This window comes from Oryzias latipes, chromosome 7, assembly GCF_053564925.1.
Source record: "Oryzias latipes strain Hd-rR chromosome 7, Olatipes_Hd-rR_3.1".
Lineage (NCBI taxonomy): Eukaryota > Metazoa > Chordata > Actinopteri > Beloniformes > Adrianichthyidae > Oryzias > Oryzias latipes.
In genome coordinates, this window is record NC_136243.1 from 24,559,355 (window position 1) to 24,577,562 (window position 18,208).

At 38.2% G+C, this 18,208-nt stretch overlaps 3 protein-coding genes across 4 annotated transcripts; 1 reads left to right on the forward strand and 2 right to left on the reverse strand.

The window, feature by feature from the left end:
- Positions 1–416: 416 nt before the first annotated feature.
- Positions 417–3,648, reverse strand: naa10 (N-alpha-acetyltransferase 10, NatA catalytic subuni). Its single transcript, XM_004070431.5, has 8 exons — positions 3,456–3,648; positions 3,213–3,311; positions 3,063–3,121; positions 2,944–2,989; positions 2,750–2,865; positions 2,550–2,594; positions 926–1,010; positions 417–792 (listed from the first exon to the last, which is right to left on the reverse strand). Exons 1-8 carry the CDS (start codon positions 3,474–3,476, stop codon positions 628–630), a joined length of 636 nt encoding a protein of 211 aa, XP_004070479.1. The 5' UTR covers positions 3,477–3,648; the 3' UTR covers positions 417–627.
- A 1,703-nt stretch (positions 3,649–5,351) lies between these two features.
- zgc:158263 (ceramide kinase family protein) lies at positions 5,352–13,248 on the forward strand. Its single transcript, XM_004070430.5, has 13 exons — positions 5,352–5,726; positions 7,392–7,487; positions 7,643–7,780; positions 8,535–8,663; positions 8,767–8,830; positions 8,918–9,063; positions 9,144–9,218; positions 9,304–9,456; positions 9,536–9,641; positions 10,754–10,857; positions 11,253–11,449; positions 11,539–11,855; positions 12,678–13,248. Exons 1-13 carry the CDS (start codon positions 5,585–5,587, stop codon positions 12,799–12,801), a joined length of 1,791 nt encoding a protein of 596 aa, XP_004070478.1. The 5' UTR covers positions 5,352–5,584; the 3' UTR covers positions 12,802–13,248.
- Positions 13,249–14,369: 1,121 nt separating this feature from the next.
- LOC100049251 (glucose-6-phosphate 1-dehydrogenase) lies at positions 14,370–17,945 on the reverse strand. 2 transcript variants are annotated; one of them, XM_020704631.3, is made up of 13 exons: positions 17,835–17,945; positions 17,515–17,688; positions 17,013–17,050; positions 16,778–16,886; positions 16,472–16,689; positions 16,226–16,384; positions 15,998–16,123; positions 15,818–15,911; positions 15,530–15,716; positions 15,183–15,418; positions 14,822–14,898; positions 14,607–14,699; positions 14,370–14,522 (listed from the first exon to the last, which is right to left on the reverse strand). In XM_020704631.3, exons 2-13 carry the CDS (start codon positions 17,629–17,631, stop codon positions 14,432–14,434), a joined length of 1,545 nt encoding a protein of 514 aa, XP_020560290.2. In that variant the 5' UTR covers positions 17,632–17,688; positions 17,835–17,945; the 3' UTR covers positions 14,370–14,431. The 2 variants fall into 2 exon arrangements, with proteins under 2 accessions (XP_020560290.2, XP_004070477.2); XM_004070429.5 differs by having other exon boundaries at positions 17,515–17,877.
- Positions 17,946–18,208: the final 263 nt, after the last annotated feature.

The window sequence follows — 18,208 nt, forward strand, 5'->3', positions numbered from 1 at the left end:
TTTCATTTTCTTTACTTAAATTGATATTGGTGTGTATGTCACTGACAGCAGCAGGGGGTGGGGGACTGGATTTTCACTTTTTCCCCCATTATTAACCCAATAAATTCTAAAATCCGATTTCTAATAAATGTAAACATTTTTCTTCAAAAACAGAAGCCGGAGAAAGTGAGGTTTTTCTGCACTTAAACATTTTAAATAGAAGTATTTTTCCAACAAGAGTTTGATGGATGTTTACCAGCAGGTTTATATTTCAGGGATTTCACTGCTTGAAAGCTCTTTCTGTGAATTTTCATTGGTAATACCTAAAGGAAGTAACTGTCATGACTTTATTGGCTTAAATTGACCTAAAAAGAACAGGTTTGTCCAACTTCTCAGAGTTCTGGCATTGAAAAAACTGATGTAAACAGAAAAAGGACAAGTATTTCATTTTAGTTTAATTTCAAAAGACACCATTTGCTATCCAAGTCTCCTTTATCACAGCAAAGGAAAGTAGAAAGAAAGAAAAGATTGGTGTAATGGTTTTGGTGTCTTGAAGCACACATAGCCAGCTGGCAAAGCCAAAAAATGCAGCCAAAAAGAGCTAAAAACAGGAAGTGGGGGATGCTTTTAAAAATGTCTTCTGCAGCGTCATTGCGAATCAGAAGAGGAATCTTTAACATCTGTGCTCTCTGTTGCCTCGCTGACTTCACTCTGTTCTTTGCTTTCTCCTCCGCTGTCCCTCTCGCTCTCTCTCTCCTGGTCGTGGCCAGATGGTGCATCTTGACCGGACACGCGAATTCCAGGCTTCCTCAACTGCAAGTCACACAAGGCAAAATCCAAATTAAAATCTAAAGATAGTGTGTCCCCAACAAAATAAAAACAACTACAAATTGCACCAAAGTAAAAGGAAAATAGAAAAACGTGGAGCCGGAGAAAATAGATTTACCTCATCGGCCATGTGGGCAAGGTCCCTCTTCATGGCATAAGCATCCTCTCCATCAGCATAGTACTTAGGCTCTACTTCACTAATCCTGCAAAAACACACAGTCAAGAATATAAATATATTGTAATTATGTGCTTACATTGATTCTTGGGTGCATTCTATGGAAATTTAGAAAATGATGTAAAACAAACAGGTTTAACTGTGATAGTAGAGTACATCTGAATGCAAGCCATCCTCAGGAGTGCACAATCTGAATGCTTGCATTAGTAACAAGAGTGTAATGATTATTTAACTGAATCGATGAATTGATTTATATTCAATCTGTCTGAGACAAGCCGTTAATGGCACCTCTACTATTATAAAATTATGTCGAAATGAAAGAAAAAAATCAATTAAATAGAGATAAAAAATAACTATTTGGATTGAGACTTTATACTGGATAGAGATTTTTTTTTTCAACTATAAAATGAGCAAGTGACGTCACATGTGATGGCAGCAAAAAAGGATCAAACCACTAATAATGTCGACTATGAATCGTTTCAGAAACCACAAATTATGATATGAATCGAATTGTTGCTACAATAAATCATTGTACTTCTACTTGTAATAGTAATTTACACAAATGTTGCACCAAAAGAAGATTCAACTAAAGTGTTTCTGGATGGAATGTTTCTCTTTACAAACTCTCTAAGCTTCAAAGAACCAAAGCAGAAGTTAAAGTCGTAAGAAGGAAGGACCTTGTTCCTGATAACAACAGACCAATAAGGTTTTTGGTAACAGCATTCAATCTTCTCCAGTGAAACACACAAAGTTAATGCCACTTCGGGTTACATTAAGTGTTTGCAGATGGCACAAAGTTCATTTACAGCAAATGAGGGAATTCCTTAAAGTTCATGTTAGCTGTTTTACTTGAGGATAAAATGCACAGAACACATTAATGTTGCATATAAGACATTCAGAATATATGTATAAGTGTAAAGTTAAGGTTTACAAAAACATATGCTAGAAAATCCTCTCGTTGGATTTCTATTCATTTTTCTACATAATACAGAAAGAACGGTGTGCTTTTGAATGTTTTTTTTTTTTAAATTAGCCTTTAAAGTAAGGAGGCTGTTTTCTGAGACTGCAAACTCATTAGGTTTTCTACATGAAAAATCAACTCAGGAACTAAAGAAGGCTGATGTGCCTTGGCTTGATTGCACTCCCTGAAAGATGTTACTGCATAGTTAATGTCACATTATTATTTACAATGGTTTACGTGGCTAATAAAGGCTATGGAAAGAGTTGTATACATGCTGCCAACATGAATTAATAAATGTTTACTTTAAATAAGTTTAGCTAGAAGAAAAATAAATACAAATAATAGCTCATCAAATGTCCCTGCATTTTTTAGACTCTCAGTAAAGCATCAGTTTAACAAACCTGCAACCCAGTTCCTCATATCTCAGCAGGTGACAAAGGAGGCGCTCTCCTAAATTACAGCCAATTACAATAACACAAAACATGCCAGGTACACTTTATATTTCAGAGACAGTTCAAGTTTCAGCCATATTACTACAACAGTTAAAATATATCTTAAAAACCAAAACAATATTTGAAATCGTTCGTGGCACATAAATTAACTTACTGGAACTTTAGGGTGTTGGAGTACAGGTGTAGAGCTGCTCGATTGCTAAAGTGAAAAGAAAATCATTTAAATAGTAAGTAGAGAACACGAAAATGGGCAAATTTGTACCCAAACAGCAAACATAGAGAAAAATCTGTTCGCTGATCATCAAAACAATAAGGAAACGAGTAGTTTGACAGCAGCCATTACAATTTGTTTACCTTTTACGAACATGAAGGGAGACATATTTGGCATTAAAGTTTTCTATCATTGCTCGGCTGGCCTGATCCATCAGTTTTTGGGCTAAACCAAGGCGTCTATGGGATCGCTTTACAGCCTGAAAAAACAAGAGAACAAGGGGTGAAGTGTCTCATTGACAACATCATGTCATATAATTTCTGTTGGTTGATATTACCAGTGATGTAATGTGTCCATGAGGCACATCATCTGGGTCCTCCTCCCTACAAAAACATTAACATAAATGTTTTATTCCTCACAGTCTCAACGGTCAAGTTGTTTCAAATCACTACTCACATCTTTGCTAGCACATAACCAACAATTTTCCCATTTTCATCCTCTGCGATGTATGACAGCTGTAACAACGGAAACAGTTGACCGTTTTAGCGAGGAAGAAACGGTGAAGAAGAGAAGAAGAAATGGAAGCAAGCATCCATTTATATTCACCTGAGGCCATGACAAGCCGTGATAGAAGTAGTATTTCATCTGATAGTTTTCCGGGAGACACAGCAGGTTACAGTGCTGCATGTTCATGAGGTCTTCCGGCTAGAATAGGGGAATAAAATGTATTAAGATGCCATTCACGCAACAGCAAAAAGTATCAATGAGGGTAGCAGTGCATCATGGCTAGCTTAGCTAATTTAGCTAAACAGCGTGACTGACCGACGGGGATATTTTCAGAATACTTACTCTTGCATTTCTTATGTTCATGTTGTCAACTGGATTCTAATTTAGCGTAAAAACTGAAAAAAAGTGTTATGCGAAATGGAGCTTAATATTCATAATAAATATGCCAGGGATTTAAGGAACTTGTTTCGCTAGCTGACATGAGAACTGGCGTTGAAAAGGGAACGAATGCGCATGCGGCACTGACAGCTAGGATTTCCGGTTAGGTTGTTCTAAAACTTCAAAATAAAAGTCAGAACAATTGACTTTCTGATTTCTGCCGCTTTTTGACTTTTATTTTGAAACCCACAGCAATTAACGTTGGCACTTCACACTTTGTTCAGTTTGAAAAAATAAATAAATGAATAAATAATATATATATATATTTTATTTTTTTTCTTTTCTTTTTATCCCTGCTTTTGTTTCAGCACAATCTCCAAACAGTTACAGAACCCAATATCTGTTGGTGGTAAACAAGCCTATAAACACATAAAATGACTTGGAAGTCAATCCTTTGCCTTCATTAGCCACATAAACCATTGTAAATAATAATGTGACATTAACTACATAGTAACATAGACAGGTCAAACATTTCTTATTTGTGTGTTGTCTGCTACACTTGGACTTTGTGTAATTGTAAAAAATAAGGTTAATGTGTCTCAATCCAAATGGTATTTTCCAATATTTTGATGCATTTCATTTTGAAACAATTTTATTATGGTTTGGGCAAGGCAAGGCAAGTTTATTTATATAGCACATTTCCTGTACAGAGACAATTCAAAGTGCTTTACATAAAAAATTAAAAGAACAATTAAAAACAAATAGTAAAAATGTGATCATTAAAATAAAATTAAAAGATAGTAAACAAGATTTGAATTTAAAACAAGCATAGATAAACAGTGCGGACATAAACTTTTGAATACATATTAATTAAATGCAGCTGAGAACAGGTACGTTTTTAACCCGGATTTAAAGACACCAAGCGTTTCAGCAGATCTGATGTTTTCTGGAAGTCTATTCCAGATCTGTGGAGCATAGAAAGTGAATGCAGCTTCTCCATGCTTAGTTCTGGCTCTAGGGACTGATAAAAGACCGGATCCAGAAGAGCGGAGAGGTCCTGCTGGTACATACTGGGTCAGGAGGTCAGCCATGTATTTTGGTGCTAAACCATTCAAAGCTTTATAAACCAGTAACAGAACTTCAAAGTCTATCCTCTGACAGACAGGTAGCCAGTGCAAAGACCTCAGAACTGGACTAATGTGGTCCACTTTCTTGGTCCTTGTAAGGACCCGGGCGGCAGAGTTCTGAATAAGCTGCAGTTTCCTGATGGATTTTTTTGGTAGTCCTGTAAACACACTGTTACAGTAATCAAGTCGACTAAAGATGAAAGCATGCACTAGTTACTCCAGGTCCTGCTTAGACATCAGATCTTTAATCCTTGAGATATTTTTGAGATGATAATAGGCTGATTTTGTAACTGCCTTAATGTCTTTAGATTCGATTTGATTAACATTTCACCTCAGACAGACTGATCTGGTTGGATATATGTATATATATATATACACACAAATGAACACACACACACACACACACGTATATATATATATATATATATATATATATATATATATATATATATATATATATATATATATATATATATATATATATATATATATATATTGATGTGCAGTAATGCCTCACAAAGAACAGCTTCTTGTTTCAAAACAAGTTCCTCCTCTGTGTGCTTGTGATAAGAAGCATCAACAGTGAGTTAAAAAGAGCGACTCCTTCTGTTTTTTTCCATGCAGTAAAAATAGGTTGAAGATCCTAAATCAACTGGGAAAATCTCCCAGGTAATCTTCCATCCAATCAGGTGTGTCCTATGCAAATCAAGCAGGTGTCACACAGAGGGAGTGGAGAGGACAGGTATTTTTAGAACAACACCCTGGCTTTGGTGGTGTCAACAGCACTTTTACCCGAGCCTTTTTTTAAATAATAATATACATCTTTTTTAGAGAAATTTAGACATGTTTACCTGGAAAAGGAAAGGAGTTTAGCAGTTTTTTTTATTTAACTGTTTGAATCAACCACCTGTGGCTACATCAAAGATGACAGTCATGTGATGATAGAAAAGCCGTTTCAGTGCTTTCATGAAGGCGTTCGTGCAGATGGAGACTGACTTGAGGCTGGAGTCCAGCCTCTGGGTGGACAACAGGAGATGCGCTGCTGTCCTCACCGGCTGGCACTTCAAGTGGAGCGAAGTGGATAAGAGGAGTCGGGACAAGAAAACAGGTGAGCGCGCGCGCCTGCTGGAATAACACACGCCTGACGTTTTGTCTCAACCTTCACTTCAGGTGACTTGAGGCGCAATCATGATATTATTCTGTTTGACAGCAAAAGGAGCTTTTGCTATTTATTTATTTATTTATTGAAAACAACCGCGTTCGGAAAACGCGCAGAACGAGTTTAACAAGAAGTTCTAACAGAAGACAAAGGTTTACTGGCAACAACACAGGCTGCAAAACACAACACAGGCTGCTGGTTTGAGGGTTTGTCTTTACACCAAACACAAACGCACTTTTACTCCATTTGTACTAGTCTACACTTGTCATTTCCATCAGTTTTCTATGGGAAGGTTATCCTTTCAACAATCTGTGTTACATCTACATTATTCATACTGTGGTGGCGGTCACCTGCATGTTGGGTCTGCTGGCAGCAGGGGATTGTGGGATGCAGTCCCCAGGTCAAAATAGAGCTGGGCATGGGTGTTTCTTTTTGCCCACGTTTCTTTTCATTTGGCTGTTTTGTTGTTCCGCCCTTAGTTAATTCTTCCTGTTATGTTTGTTTCTTTTTGTTGCATTAGGTGTGGAAAGGGGAGAGGGTGATCACTCATGTGCGATGTTCTATGTTGTGTGTGTACGTAAGAAAAAATATGGAAGATACCGCAAAGGAGGTTGCTCATCCAGCTTCTCTCTGTCAGCCTCATTCTCACTGAGACTGTTCAGAGTCGTGCTGTATGTGGGACAGGGACAGTCCTCTAATGCAGCCAGTTGATTGACAGCTCGCCCCCCCCCCCCCCCCCAATGAGCGACGTGCAAGCTGGGTCGTTACAATACTTAACATATCTGGCATTCTTACAGATAAAATAATGAAATAGCTGACGTTTTACTGATGCCACTCAGTTGAACTATCCAATAATCCTTGATAAAAAAAAAACAAATAAATATATTTTTTGAAAGTTTTGTCTTTCTTTCAGGAGTTTTAAACATGTTGAAATTTCATACTCTAAAGCAGGCATGTCCGAAGTCCGCCAGTGAATGAAAAGTTAAAGTTCCCACTACAGGCTCCTTTCATAAAATCAATAATTTGCACCCCCTAGCACCTTCTAAAAACACTGTGTACCATTTCTTTATTGTGATTGGCTAAATTAGATTATAAGCCATTTTTAAACCTGTGGCAACACTACTATCATTTTTCGACTCTTTCTTGCTCATTTCTAAATTGTCAAAAAGTTGACAGTGAGGGCCGCCGCTTCCAGGACCAGTGGAGATTTGATATGAATAGTCAAATCTAGACTAATGAATAGAATAGAATAGAATAGAATAGAATAGAGTAGAATAAAATAGAATAGAATAGAATGCTTCATTGTCGTAATACAATGAGTAAGACCATTTTAATTTTAGAGGCACTAAAGGACAAGACATGCTATGGGAAAGAATTTCACATGGCCTTTAAATATGAAACTTACAGTCATTTTGGTAAAAAAATATTTAGCTGTTTTTCTGTTCTACCTAAAGAAATTAAAGGGTGGCATTGTAATAACATTTTCGTATGCATTTCGTGTTCTAAGGGTTAAAAGAATGTAAGCTGAATGATTGGCCCTCACAAATATTCACCAAATCTGGTCCTCTTTGCAGAAAGTTTGGACACCACCTAATGTTTCAACTGTCCTTGAAGTTTCAGTACCTGTGGCCGAGCTGGTTGGGGTAGAGGAGGGCAAAGTGGAAGTCCTGCCCCACAAGACTGTTGAGGATACAGACAAAGATTTTACCGGTGAGAGCTTTTTAAGAGAGGCGAATAGTAACAGTAGGCAAATAGTAACGTAGTAGAGTAGAGTAAGTAAATAGGCAAATAATAACGGTAAAAAGCATGCACAATGACTTATATTCTGTATTTACAGCATGACTACTTTCTCTTTTATGTTCCAGTTTTCTATGTGAAGCGCAGCAGCTTTACTGGATCCTGTGGGTTGCTATGGAGATTGGGCCGGACCCAGTTCAGCTGCCCCAGTCGAGTCCTCAGGGACCAGTGGATCAAAAATCTCAGGACAGCGGTCCAAACACACAGTATGTTTGAGTGATTGGACACACTAGATTGGAACTTCTGTAAAAGAAGTGAATTTGACCATCGAGCACTTTAAAGACCCACTCCAATGAAAATGATGTTTTTGGTGTTTTTAACATCTTCTTGTGGCATTTGGCATTTTTCTCATGATGGAGGACATATATAAAGAAAATTAAGCTTAATATTGCATTTGAGTATTTCTTTACTGAAATCGTTGTGAATCAGGAGTAGACAGGGAAAATAAAACATTTGAAAAAGATTGCATTTATGATGTAGAAGCTACAACGGCAGGCCACAAGCTCCTTGCTCCACTCAATTCTGATGCTTCCACTTGTTTACGACTCGATTCATGTTCGCCTTTGTTATCCTCATCCGAGTAGACATTTGGCTCAAAACTGTACGGCTGTATAGCTCCGATACTGCTCGCCATTTTTGTTCCAATGGTCATGTTAGGTTGGGGGTGAGAGGAGCTGTGAGCTAGCAGGAGAGAGTTTAAACAAAGGGATGATGAGAAGTCAGGCCAGGCTTAGTCTGCACCAACAGTTTCACCCTCACCTTTCAAATGAAGTCCTGCTGCTCTGCAGAAACTATGTCCTAGAATATGACACGGTTCTTTTGGATTTCGGCTACAGAATTGGCATAATCATAATTGAAAGACCACCTTAAAATAGATCAAAAGATTATTGAAGTGGGACTTTAAGCTGTTTTTGTGCAAAAAAAGGTACAACTCATTTTAAATATAAATGCACCTTCCAGCTCCTCTACGTCCACATAGACTCTTGGTGTTCATCAACCCTTTTGGAGGAAAGAAGATGGCAAGGCAGATCTTTCATTCCCTCGTGGCTCCTCTGTTTGAGCTGGCTGGTATCAGCTCTCATGTAATAGGTAACACTGAAGTATTCTCAAACAAACTCCTGATAGAAAAATGGTAAAACTACAAATTGCATGGTTAGAAACCAGCTTTTCTGTGTCTTCCTTGTGTTGTTAGTGACTGAGCGGGCAAATCAAGCCAGAGACCACCTCCTGAAGAAAGACCTGATGGGATTTGATGGGTAGGTACTTGAAGCACTCTGGATTAAAAAGAAAACATCAGAAGAGGCGCTCTCATAAACAAAAGGCCTGGTGCTTGATTTGAACAGTGTGGTGTGTGTGGGAGGCGACGGCATGTTCAGTGAAATACTTCATGGCGTGATCGGGCGGACTCAGCAAGAGGCCGGCACTTGTGAGAATGATCCTGGTGTCACTTTGCAGCCTTGCCCGCTTCACATTGGTATCATCCCGGCAGGTCAATGATGTTAAGTATTTATAAGCTGGTGGTGTTTGATTTAGAGATCTGGCACACACATTCTCATGCTCCTATTGTAGGATCCACAGACTGCGTGTGTTACGCCACAGTGGGAGTGATCGACCCCGTTACCTCAGCTTTACACATCATCATCGGTGAGTATGGATTTGGAGGATTTCATGACACCTTTTTTTCTTTTTGTTTGAAATAGTTAATCGAACTTCCCATAATACCTTGCAGGTGACTCTCAACCTTTGGATGTGTGTTCAGTCCATCACGGGTTTGCTTTAGTGCGCTACTCAGTGTCTCTCCTCGGCTATGGCTTCTACGGGGATGTACTGGTTGAGAGTGAGAAACACCGCTGGATGGGACCGCTCAGATACGACTATTCTGGTCTGGAACAGGGATCTGTACAGAAAACAAATTTTTGAAATGTTTTTTTTTAAACCAACAAGCTTTCCTTCTATATTAGGGTCAATGGTGTACTTGAGCAACAGAAGTTACACCGGCACAGTTCAATATTTACCAGCAGACCCGCTACTGTCCAGCCCAAGAGACAACACACGCTGCCTGTCTGGGTAAAACACATTCAAATAAAGACAGGAATAATGCACTTGATTAAAAAGTGAGATAGAAAGGAAAAATGCTGTTTCAGCAAATCTTTAGTTGTCAAACAGGAACTTTAAAATTAACTTTACTTCTCTATTTTTGTGGAGTTATTTCCAAAACACCCACTGTCTGTCCTGTAATTGGGTTAGTAACTCTAATTATTTCCTGTATCCTCCATGTTAATTTAATCTTAATTAAACAAATACTGTCTCAGTGAAAAAGGAATGAACGCCTTAAACTTAAGCATCTAGAAAAAGGGAAGGCTCATGCATAATAAAAGTCTGTTGCATTTTTTGGTTAATGGACACTAGTTTCGCTCTCAGTAAGCGTCCTAACGGATGTCATCTGAGAATGAGGATGACTTTCTGTAACCAGAAACCACTTTAATTAGAAGTGAAAGTGTTCATGTGGTCCTTCTCATGATATTTCAAGGTAGTGCAATAGGTCTAAGCATCTTAGAAAACGCAAGAACCATGAGCAGAAACCAGATTAAAGGTGAGTCAGGTGCTTCTTAATGACCCACTCAGATGAAAATGGTGTTTTTGCTGTTTTTAAAATATTCTGGGGGCATTTTTCTCACAATGGGGAACATGTATAAAGAAAATTCCGCTTAAAATTGCATTTCTGAGTTTTTCTCTACTTAAGTCCTGATAAATCAGGAGCAGATGCAAAAATACTGTTGGAAAAAATCTTGTAGGTGTGAAGCTACAACCAGTGGGCCACGAGCTCCCTGCTCTGCTCCATTCTCATGCATTGGTAGACAACTAGATTCATGTATGTCTTCGTATTTCCTCGTCTTAGCTGGTATCTGCCTTAAAACTGGACAGCTCCAACATTACTCACCATTTTGTTGCACCGGTAATCTTAGGTTAGGGGTGTGAGGGGCTGTAAACTAGCTGGAAAGACTGTAAACAAAGGAATGATGGGAAGTGGGGACGGGGTTGCTCCATGCCAAGGAGTGTCTGTTGAGTGTCAATGGAGTGTCTGTATTATTATGTCAGAAAATGATTAGAAAAGCTTTTGTGTTTGGCCAGCAACTACATAGAATGTAAACTAAATACAAGTCTGTGTGTTTGTTTAGGTGCACCGTCTGCTCCAGAAGCACAGAGAGACTTTTTCCTAATTCCTCTGACTCAGGCTCCCTTTACAGCTCCTACTCTGGACATTTCCATAATGACTTAGAAGGTAACACAACAGACTTATATCAGCTGTCCTGTTTATTATAATGTAAAACTCTAATAATTGATATATGGCTAAAACTATCCAATATGCAATCAAATTTGACAGGAGCGTGTACAAATCTAAACAATCTTCTATTCTGTTAAATCCTATATTAAAGCTACTGTTACTATTACAAATACCATTATAATAACAAATAATATTACATTACTGCTTCATATATAATTACTGAGAGATTTAATAGCTAAGCAACAATTACTACTATTTCTAATTTTCCTTTGTTGATTTATTAAGTGTTTTTGCAAAGAAATAAAAAATGGGAAATGAGCTGAATGATACAACTGCACGGTCATTCTTTTTTCAGATGTTTTATCATAAACTTACTCCGTTTGTGCTTTCAGGTGAGTGGGTGACTGTGCAGGGCAGGTTCAAGTGTGTGTCTCTCACCTGTATGTCCAGCTCATGTACCAGAAGCCCCATGGGCCTGTCTCCGTCCGCACACCTGGCAGACGGAACAGGAGACCTCGTTCTGGTGTGGGACACTAACCCTCTGAGCTTCCTCAGGTTTCTCTACAGGCACACAAGCACAGATGACCAGGTAGGGGATTTTAATGAGAAAATAAGGCATAAATGGGGTTGAAATAAGTGTGCTTTAACTGCAATCCATGTTTTTCATATTTTTTCCAGTTTGACCTGCCATTTGTGGAGGTCCATCGTGTGAAAGCGGTTCGTTTCAGTCTGGCAGGGGATATAAAAGAGGAAGGACACGAAGAAATCAGAGAGCCGAGTGATGAGATGGACATAGAAGCTGGAGGACAGGTGAGGAGTGGAAGCAGAAACGGATCTCAGCAGCACTTGGCAGAGAAAGCCACAGGAAGAGTGACGACAAGTGAGAAGAAAACAGTGATCCCCTTCACATGTTGCCTGTGCTGCAAGAAACCTCCTGCTGTGTCAGTTTGGAACTGTGATGGAGAGATCCTGCCTTTTACTAACATCTCCTGCAAGTAAGAGACAACAGAACAGACTGCTTCCAATCCCCTTTTGCTTAAGTTTGCAAGGAAAACATTTGGAAAATTCTCAGTATTTTGACCCACCAATATGTGCCCATAACCCCAAATCAGATAAATTAATAGAAACTTTTTAAATTTACCTTAAGTTATGTATTATTTCAAATGCTGAAAACAAAGTTAAGAAAGGCATTATCTTGTTAACTTACGGTATTCATTTCACAAGCATAAAATGATTAGATTTTAATCCTCAAAGAGTGTAAAAAAGTTATGACAGTTGTAACTTTTTAAGTTTCAATTTCTTTATGGGAAACAAAGCGATTCTAACATTACGTGTGTCAAACGTTGAAGCTTCTCTGTTGTTTTTGTGTTTCCCATTTTGTGAAAAGGTGTGCCAACCAACTAATTATATAGCACAGAAACATGTGAGCATGAGGAATTTACCAACCCGATAAAACCCTTTAGCTGGTTTTTCTATTCCAGTTTTTCTGTATTACTTTGGAGAAGAACTTCATTTTAGCTTTTGATAAATTCAAATTTTAATTTTTTTTAATTTCTTTAACTTCAAAACATCCAATCTACAAAGAAATATTATTAGATGACATTGCTTAAAATTCTTGTATTAAAACAATTTCTTTGCTTTTGTTATAGTCATACCTTCATCCTGTTTTGCATCATATTTTGCAATCATTTTTTTGCTTGCTTCAAACAAAACTTACATTTTTGTGATCTTTAAATATTTTATTGATTTAAGGTTGCAAAACAGTTGACACATTAGACTTTTTTACAAATGTAAACTTAAATGTGTTTCTTTGTCAGGATTCATGGCCAGTTGGTGAGACTGTATGCCCGGGGCATCGAGGACAAAGCTGCCATTCACCACTGCAGCCAGGAGAGGGACATGTGCAATATCACATACATGCTAGAAACAAGTCTGCCTTAAGTTTTAGAAAAGAGAAAAACAAGAGAACAGCTGTTTTTCCAGTCAGCTTTTGCCAAAGTGTTTCTAAAATTTGGGTATTGTCTGTGTCTTCATTTTGTTTTTACACTTTTATTGAAAAAAAATCTATTTATTCTTAGTCACGTGTGATTATGTATGAGTGTGCCTTAAGATATCACAGTTCTTTTCTTTGCTCTAATATAGTCTTAAAAGTCTGTTGTCCAGTCAAGAAAAGCAAATTCAATTAGACAGTTTTGTCCCCTCAAAAAACTAAAACTCTGACTATTTTAACAAACTAACACTGATCTTTCACCAATGAGCTGTAAAATTACTAACACATTACTGAACGAGATGCAATGTGAGTTCTTCAAACTTGTGTTTAGTTTGCTGCTCTTCCCACGGTTGTGAGATCTATGCAGCGTCATTAAATATTTTATTTGTTTGCAAAAAGTTGTGCGTATGTGTGACTCCAGTTAAGGCGCACACCTGTTGCAAACTAAGTGACAAAACCCAATGTGAGCCAGTGCAGCTAGCAGTTAAGAATTCAATGTCTTAAAGTGCCACTCCAATCATCTTTAGATCTATTTTAAAAGGGTTCCCATGCGTCTTTCAATTATGCTTATGCAATTTTTAAGCATAATCGCTGTGTTGTTTTCCAGGACATAGCATCCACAGAGTGGCTGGAGTTCATTCAAAATTTGCCTCTGATTTCTGTTTACACTCTCTACCACTAGCTTACAGTCCTTAACACCCCTAACCTAACATTATCGGTGCAACAAAAATGGTGAGCAATATTGGAGCTATCCAGCTGTACAGTTTTGAGCCAGATGCCAGCTCAGACGAGGAAAAAAAAGACGTACTTGGATCTATCTCTCTGCAAGAGGATGCAATGTAATGGAGTGGAGCAGTGGAATTGTTGCCCGTCACAATTACACAATTACTCCTGATTACAACTATTTTAATAAAGAAGTACTCAACAGTGCAATTTTAGGCTTAATTTTCTTTATGTCCTCCATTATGAGAAAAAAGCAGCAAAAACAAGATTTTCATTGGAGTAGGTCTTAAATGATGAAGAAAACTGCATTGATAGTTATTGCAACGCTATTAAAGTTGAAGTTTACTCTTAAACTTATAAATGCCCACAGAATTTTTTTGTTTTTACCTGAATCAAGAAATAAATGTTACTCCTCTTATGTATAATTTGGTCGTCACATGAACCCTGACCTACTTACCAATCTAACAAGTCCTTGTGTTATAGTGCTTTTTTTCCAACTGGATCAATGTTTAAATCTAAATATAGATTTTTTCTCTTCTGTTGTCTCCATTCGGACACAAACCTCTCTGGAGTTTGGATATATTTTATTCTTGTCATCTGTGCTCATTTGCAGATGTTTGTTAGATATGAATGCTTTTGACAAGGATTCAGACTCAAGATTTGTTTATAAAACCTTTGTTGGAAAACTTTAAATTAGACTGCTTTTACTTTCACTTACCTTATTTTTGTGAATAGGGTTTAAAGAGAGGCAGCAATCTTCTGTGTATATGCAGTGAAAATACAAACAAGTTGAAGCTTTGAATGTTATAACATTTATTTTCTTCTCAGTGGCCATGACACATTGTATGAGAATGAGCATCAGGTTGCATGGGGCTGCACCCACTTGTATGTCCCCTCATACTGGAATCCTACTCTCCTCATAAGGTTGTCTGATTCATTTGGGCCACGGCTATGAAAAAAAAAAATATATGAATGAAAAAATTGAATCAAATTCACAAAAAACAAAACATGCCCTTTCTTAAGTAGAATCTACCTTCCATATTTGTAAGGAATGGGGCTTCTCTTTTCTTTCTCTATTTGGTGAAGGAGTGGGGTGAAGATCCTCCAGGCCTCCTGTAACTCATCACTGGAATTGAAAGGTCAGACACAGAAAATGCATGGCTACTCAAAAAAATATAACCAAATTTCTCAAAATAAATACAATCTATAATATTAAAAGGGAAATATAGATATTTTCAAACTAAAAACCTTCGAACAAAGTGCATCTGATTTCCACAAATGACGTCCAGGATTAGTCTTTCATAGGCATCAGGGAGTTTTACATCCTACAAGAGACATGATTGGTTATATGTATATATATAACCAATCAACCAATTTTTTATATATATAAAAAAATATATATATATATATTTTGTTCAGTAAACAACTTTGTTTTACATTTCTGACAACACTGACAAACAAAAATGTTTTAAAAAATTAAGAGCAATCCAACAAACTAATTTTTATGTTAAAAAAAACTTGAAATAGAAAAAAGTTAACACTAACAATTCAGAGTAACACATTTAAAGGTAAACTTTGGGTGTAAAGTATAAAATAAAACTTGGAGCACCTTGTATCTGCTCTTATAAGTGAGATCCAGCTCAGTTTCTTCTGGACTGAAAAACACTCCAGGCCTTTTCGTCATCATCTTCAGGTATATGGCTTCATTGGGTTGAACCCGTACCACTAACTCGTTCCTCTGACATCTTCCATTGAAGATGTCTCCAGGCACGTCTGTGAATTGCAGACGAACCTCTGCTTTTTGCTCATTTAGAGCTTTACCGCAGCGCAGAATAAATGGAACCCCTGGTTTTTATGCAGAAAGGGATAAGAGAAAATTGCAAGAAAAAAAATGTCTTTATTATATAACTCGAATGAATGAAATAAAGTGTGGATACAACTTCAGCATAGCCTCACCATCCCATCTTTCATTCTGGACATTGAGCACTGCTGTGGCAAAAGTTGGTGTGCAGGAGGTTTTTGGTACGGTGGGATCATCAAGGTAACCCAGCTTTGAGTTGCCTTCGCCATCAGGATCTCCAACATACTGGCCAAGCACCACATTGGACATTGCAACAGGAGCAATGCACTTTAACACCTTCACCTGTACAAAGTTCAAGAGCAGAATAATGAAGACAAAAAGAAACAAACACTTTAGGGACTTTATAATCCCACAAGAAAACCATCAAAAGTCAGTCTTGCTACCTTCTCATCCCTCACATCATCTGGACTGGTGGAGGCGGGTTTCTCCATGGCAACCAAACAGAGCATCTGCAGCAGATGGTTCTGCATGACATCTCTGCATTAATAGGAAAAGGGGAAGACTTAGGGCAGGTATCCAGGGAGACGGTGCCACAATGAATGCACAGTATGGACAATCCTCACCGAATGATGCCAAAGTCATCAAAGTAACCTCCCCGGCCCTGGGTGCCAAAAGGCTCCTTGAAGCTGATGACAACACAGGACACGCTGCTCCTGTTCCAAATGGGTCCAAAAATCCGATTTCCAAACCTGACAGTATTTAAGAATAAAGAGAAATTTCAAAAAAGTAATATGAAAAAGGCATTTTAGGCCTTCACTGAGTGATGAAACTACATGAGGGGAGAATGATACCTAAGCACCATGAGATTCTGGACCATCTCTTTCCCCAGGTAGTGATCAATGCGGTAGATCTGATTCTCAGTGAACAGAGAGGACAGGTGGGTGGAGAGCTCCCGGGAGCTCTGCAGGTCCCGACCAAACGGCTTTTCCGCAATTATTCTGTTCCAGCCTCTGCCATAAAAAAGTTCATGTTAAATTATAAGGGTCAAAAAGTTTGCAGCCCATTTCCTAATGTTTGAGAACTTAACAGAAGCTAACTTGGAGCTCGTGCAGTGGTCCCGGATGTTTGTGCTGACATGGCAGTAAACTGTGGGTGGGAGAGCCAGGTAGAAAAGTCTGTTGGCATTTGCTCCACCAGGCAGGGATGACAGCAGGCTGTTGAGTTTGTCAAAGGAGGTGCCGTCATCATACCTGCCACTCAGGTAGGAGTTTTTACTGAAGAAATCTGACAGAGCAGCACTGTCTTTCTCAGTCACCTAAAGGAGACAAAGCCAAGCTTTTCCTCAGGAAACAGAAGCATTACATAGAAATCTAATAACCACTGTGGAGCCTTTGAAGAGCTACCTTCATGTGAGGTAGGCAGGCTGCTTTAATGTCCTCCACAGTGAGCTTAGATCGGGCAAAACCCACAACACGAGTGTCTTCTGGTAGTAGACCATCTCGAAATAACCACCTAAACAATGCAGTCAGTCAACGCAGTAATGCAAAACTTTATCAGTCAGGGGTCAAACTCCACAAAACACGAGTCAACAGCTTCAAATTATAGTCGGTTAATGTGCCTGGGGCTGTTTTAACTCACCACAAAGTTGGATAGATCTTCTTCTTAGCAAGATCTCCCTGTACAAATAATAAAAATATAAACAAGAACCTTTGCATCAGTGCAACTGCAAAGGAACATGAGTCCTTGAACTTTAAATAAACAACTTTAGAACTCTGGGGTAACTTAAGAATACACTTACTTGCAGAACAGTGAGACATTGTGCAAGATTTAGATGGACTGATTTGGGGAGAAATTACACTGAACAACTAGTTGTTGTAGTCTTTAGTAGACTGTAAAAAAATGGGAATCAACAGGACTCGGCAGAGCTAACAGTAAGTGCTGACAGTTTTTCCCCAATATTAGCTTTTTCCACTCTACGTTTTATTTTCCCCACAGCATAATGGCTTCATATCACTTCAGGCACAAACTCAAGAGTTGAAGAAAACCTCGACATCATATTGGAACAGGAAATTTTAATTCATGAAAACGTTAGGAGAAAGTCACTTTTTTATTGTAGCAAAAGTTCAAAGGTTATACTCACTGACGCTCCAAGAATGATGAAAATGTGATTGTTGGAATGATCAGAGGGCTCATTCCCATAAAGTTCCCTCCTGATTTGTCGAAATAGCTCAGAACAACTCAGAGACTCAGCACACATCTTCTGTTCTCAGATTGTCTTCACAGGGACGACTGAAATCTCAGAGCCAGCAGAATACTAAATGGTAAAAAAAAAGTCATCATTACTTTGCGGAAAAAGTCAGCCACTCTGTGCTGCCATCTATTGCTGCAAAGAAAAAATAACTTTTTTTTCCCATTTTAAACTAGACAGTTTGGCGCTTCATAGCTTGTTTACACACTGACCGATAGAGCAGAAACAATTTCTGCACATGCCATGGAATCGGTTTTGCCAATGGATCACATCCTGTATATTTTATACTTCAGCGCTTGTCGAAGCAGAAAACAACTGTCAGGAATGTGTGTTAATCATAAACTACTCCTTGGACAAATATTGCGCAAATGACAACAGGTAACTCTGAAAGAGAGTCTTACAGTTCCCAACCACAAGTCTCCTTGTTATTTCAGAACTGGGTTGCAAAACAGGTCATAGAAGCTTTTCCAGGCTGACAACATTTTGCTTCTAACAGTCAGAGATTTCACATTTTCAAAACCCCATTATTAAAAACAAAGACACCAAAACTTGCAGATTCCAATACAATATGAATTCGTATAATAAA

Bases quoted from the DNA above. Each gene is read 5' to 3' on its own strand.
- LOC100049251 (XM_020704631.3), bottom strand. From the start codon at position 17,631: ATGTGTGCTGAGTCTCTGAGTTGTTCTGAGCTATTTCGACAAATCAGG. The intron at 16,385-16,471 runs GTTAGCTTCTGT...TTTTTATGGCAG, and splicing joins GACCACTGCACGAGCTCCAA to AGGCTGGAACAGAATAATTG. The intron at 14,899-15,182 runs GTGCTCCAAGTT...TGTCTCTTGTAG, and splicing joins CTTATAAGAGCAGATACAAG to GATGTAAAACTCCCTGATGC.
- zgc:158263 (XM_004070430.5), top strand. From the start codon at position 5,585: ATGAAGGCGTTCGTGCAGATGGAGACTGACTTGAGGCTGGAGTCCAGC. The intron at 5,727-7,391 runs GTGAGCGCGCGC...CTGTCCTTGAAG, and splicing joins GAGTCGGGACAAGAAAACAG to TTTCAGTACCTGTGGCCGAG. The intron at 9,219-9,303 runs GTGAGTATGGAT...AATACCTTGCAG, and splicing joins AGCTTTACACATCATCATCG to GTGACTCTCAACCTTTGGAT.
- naa10 (XM_004070431.5), bottom strand. From the start codon at position 3,476: ATGAACATAAGAAATGCAAGA. The intron at 3,312-3,455 runs GTAAGTATTCTG...CCCCTATTCTAG, and splicing joins TGAACATAAGAAATGCAAGA to CCGGAAGACCTCATGAACAT. The intron at 2,595-2,749 runs GTAAACAAATTG...TTTTCACTTTAG, and splicing joins TCCCTTCATGTTCGTAAAAG to CAATCGAGCAGCTCTACACC.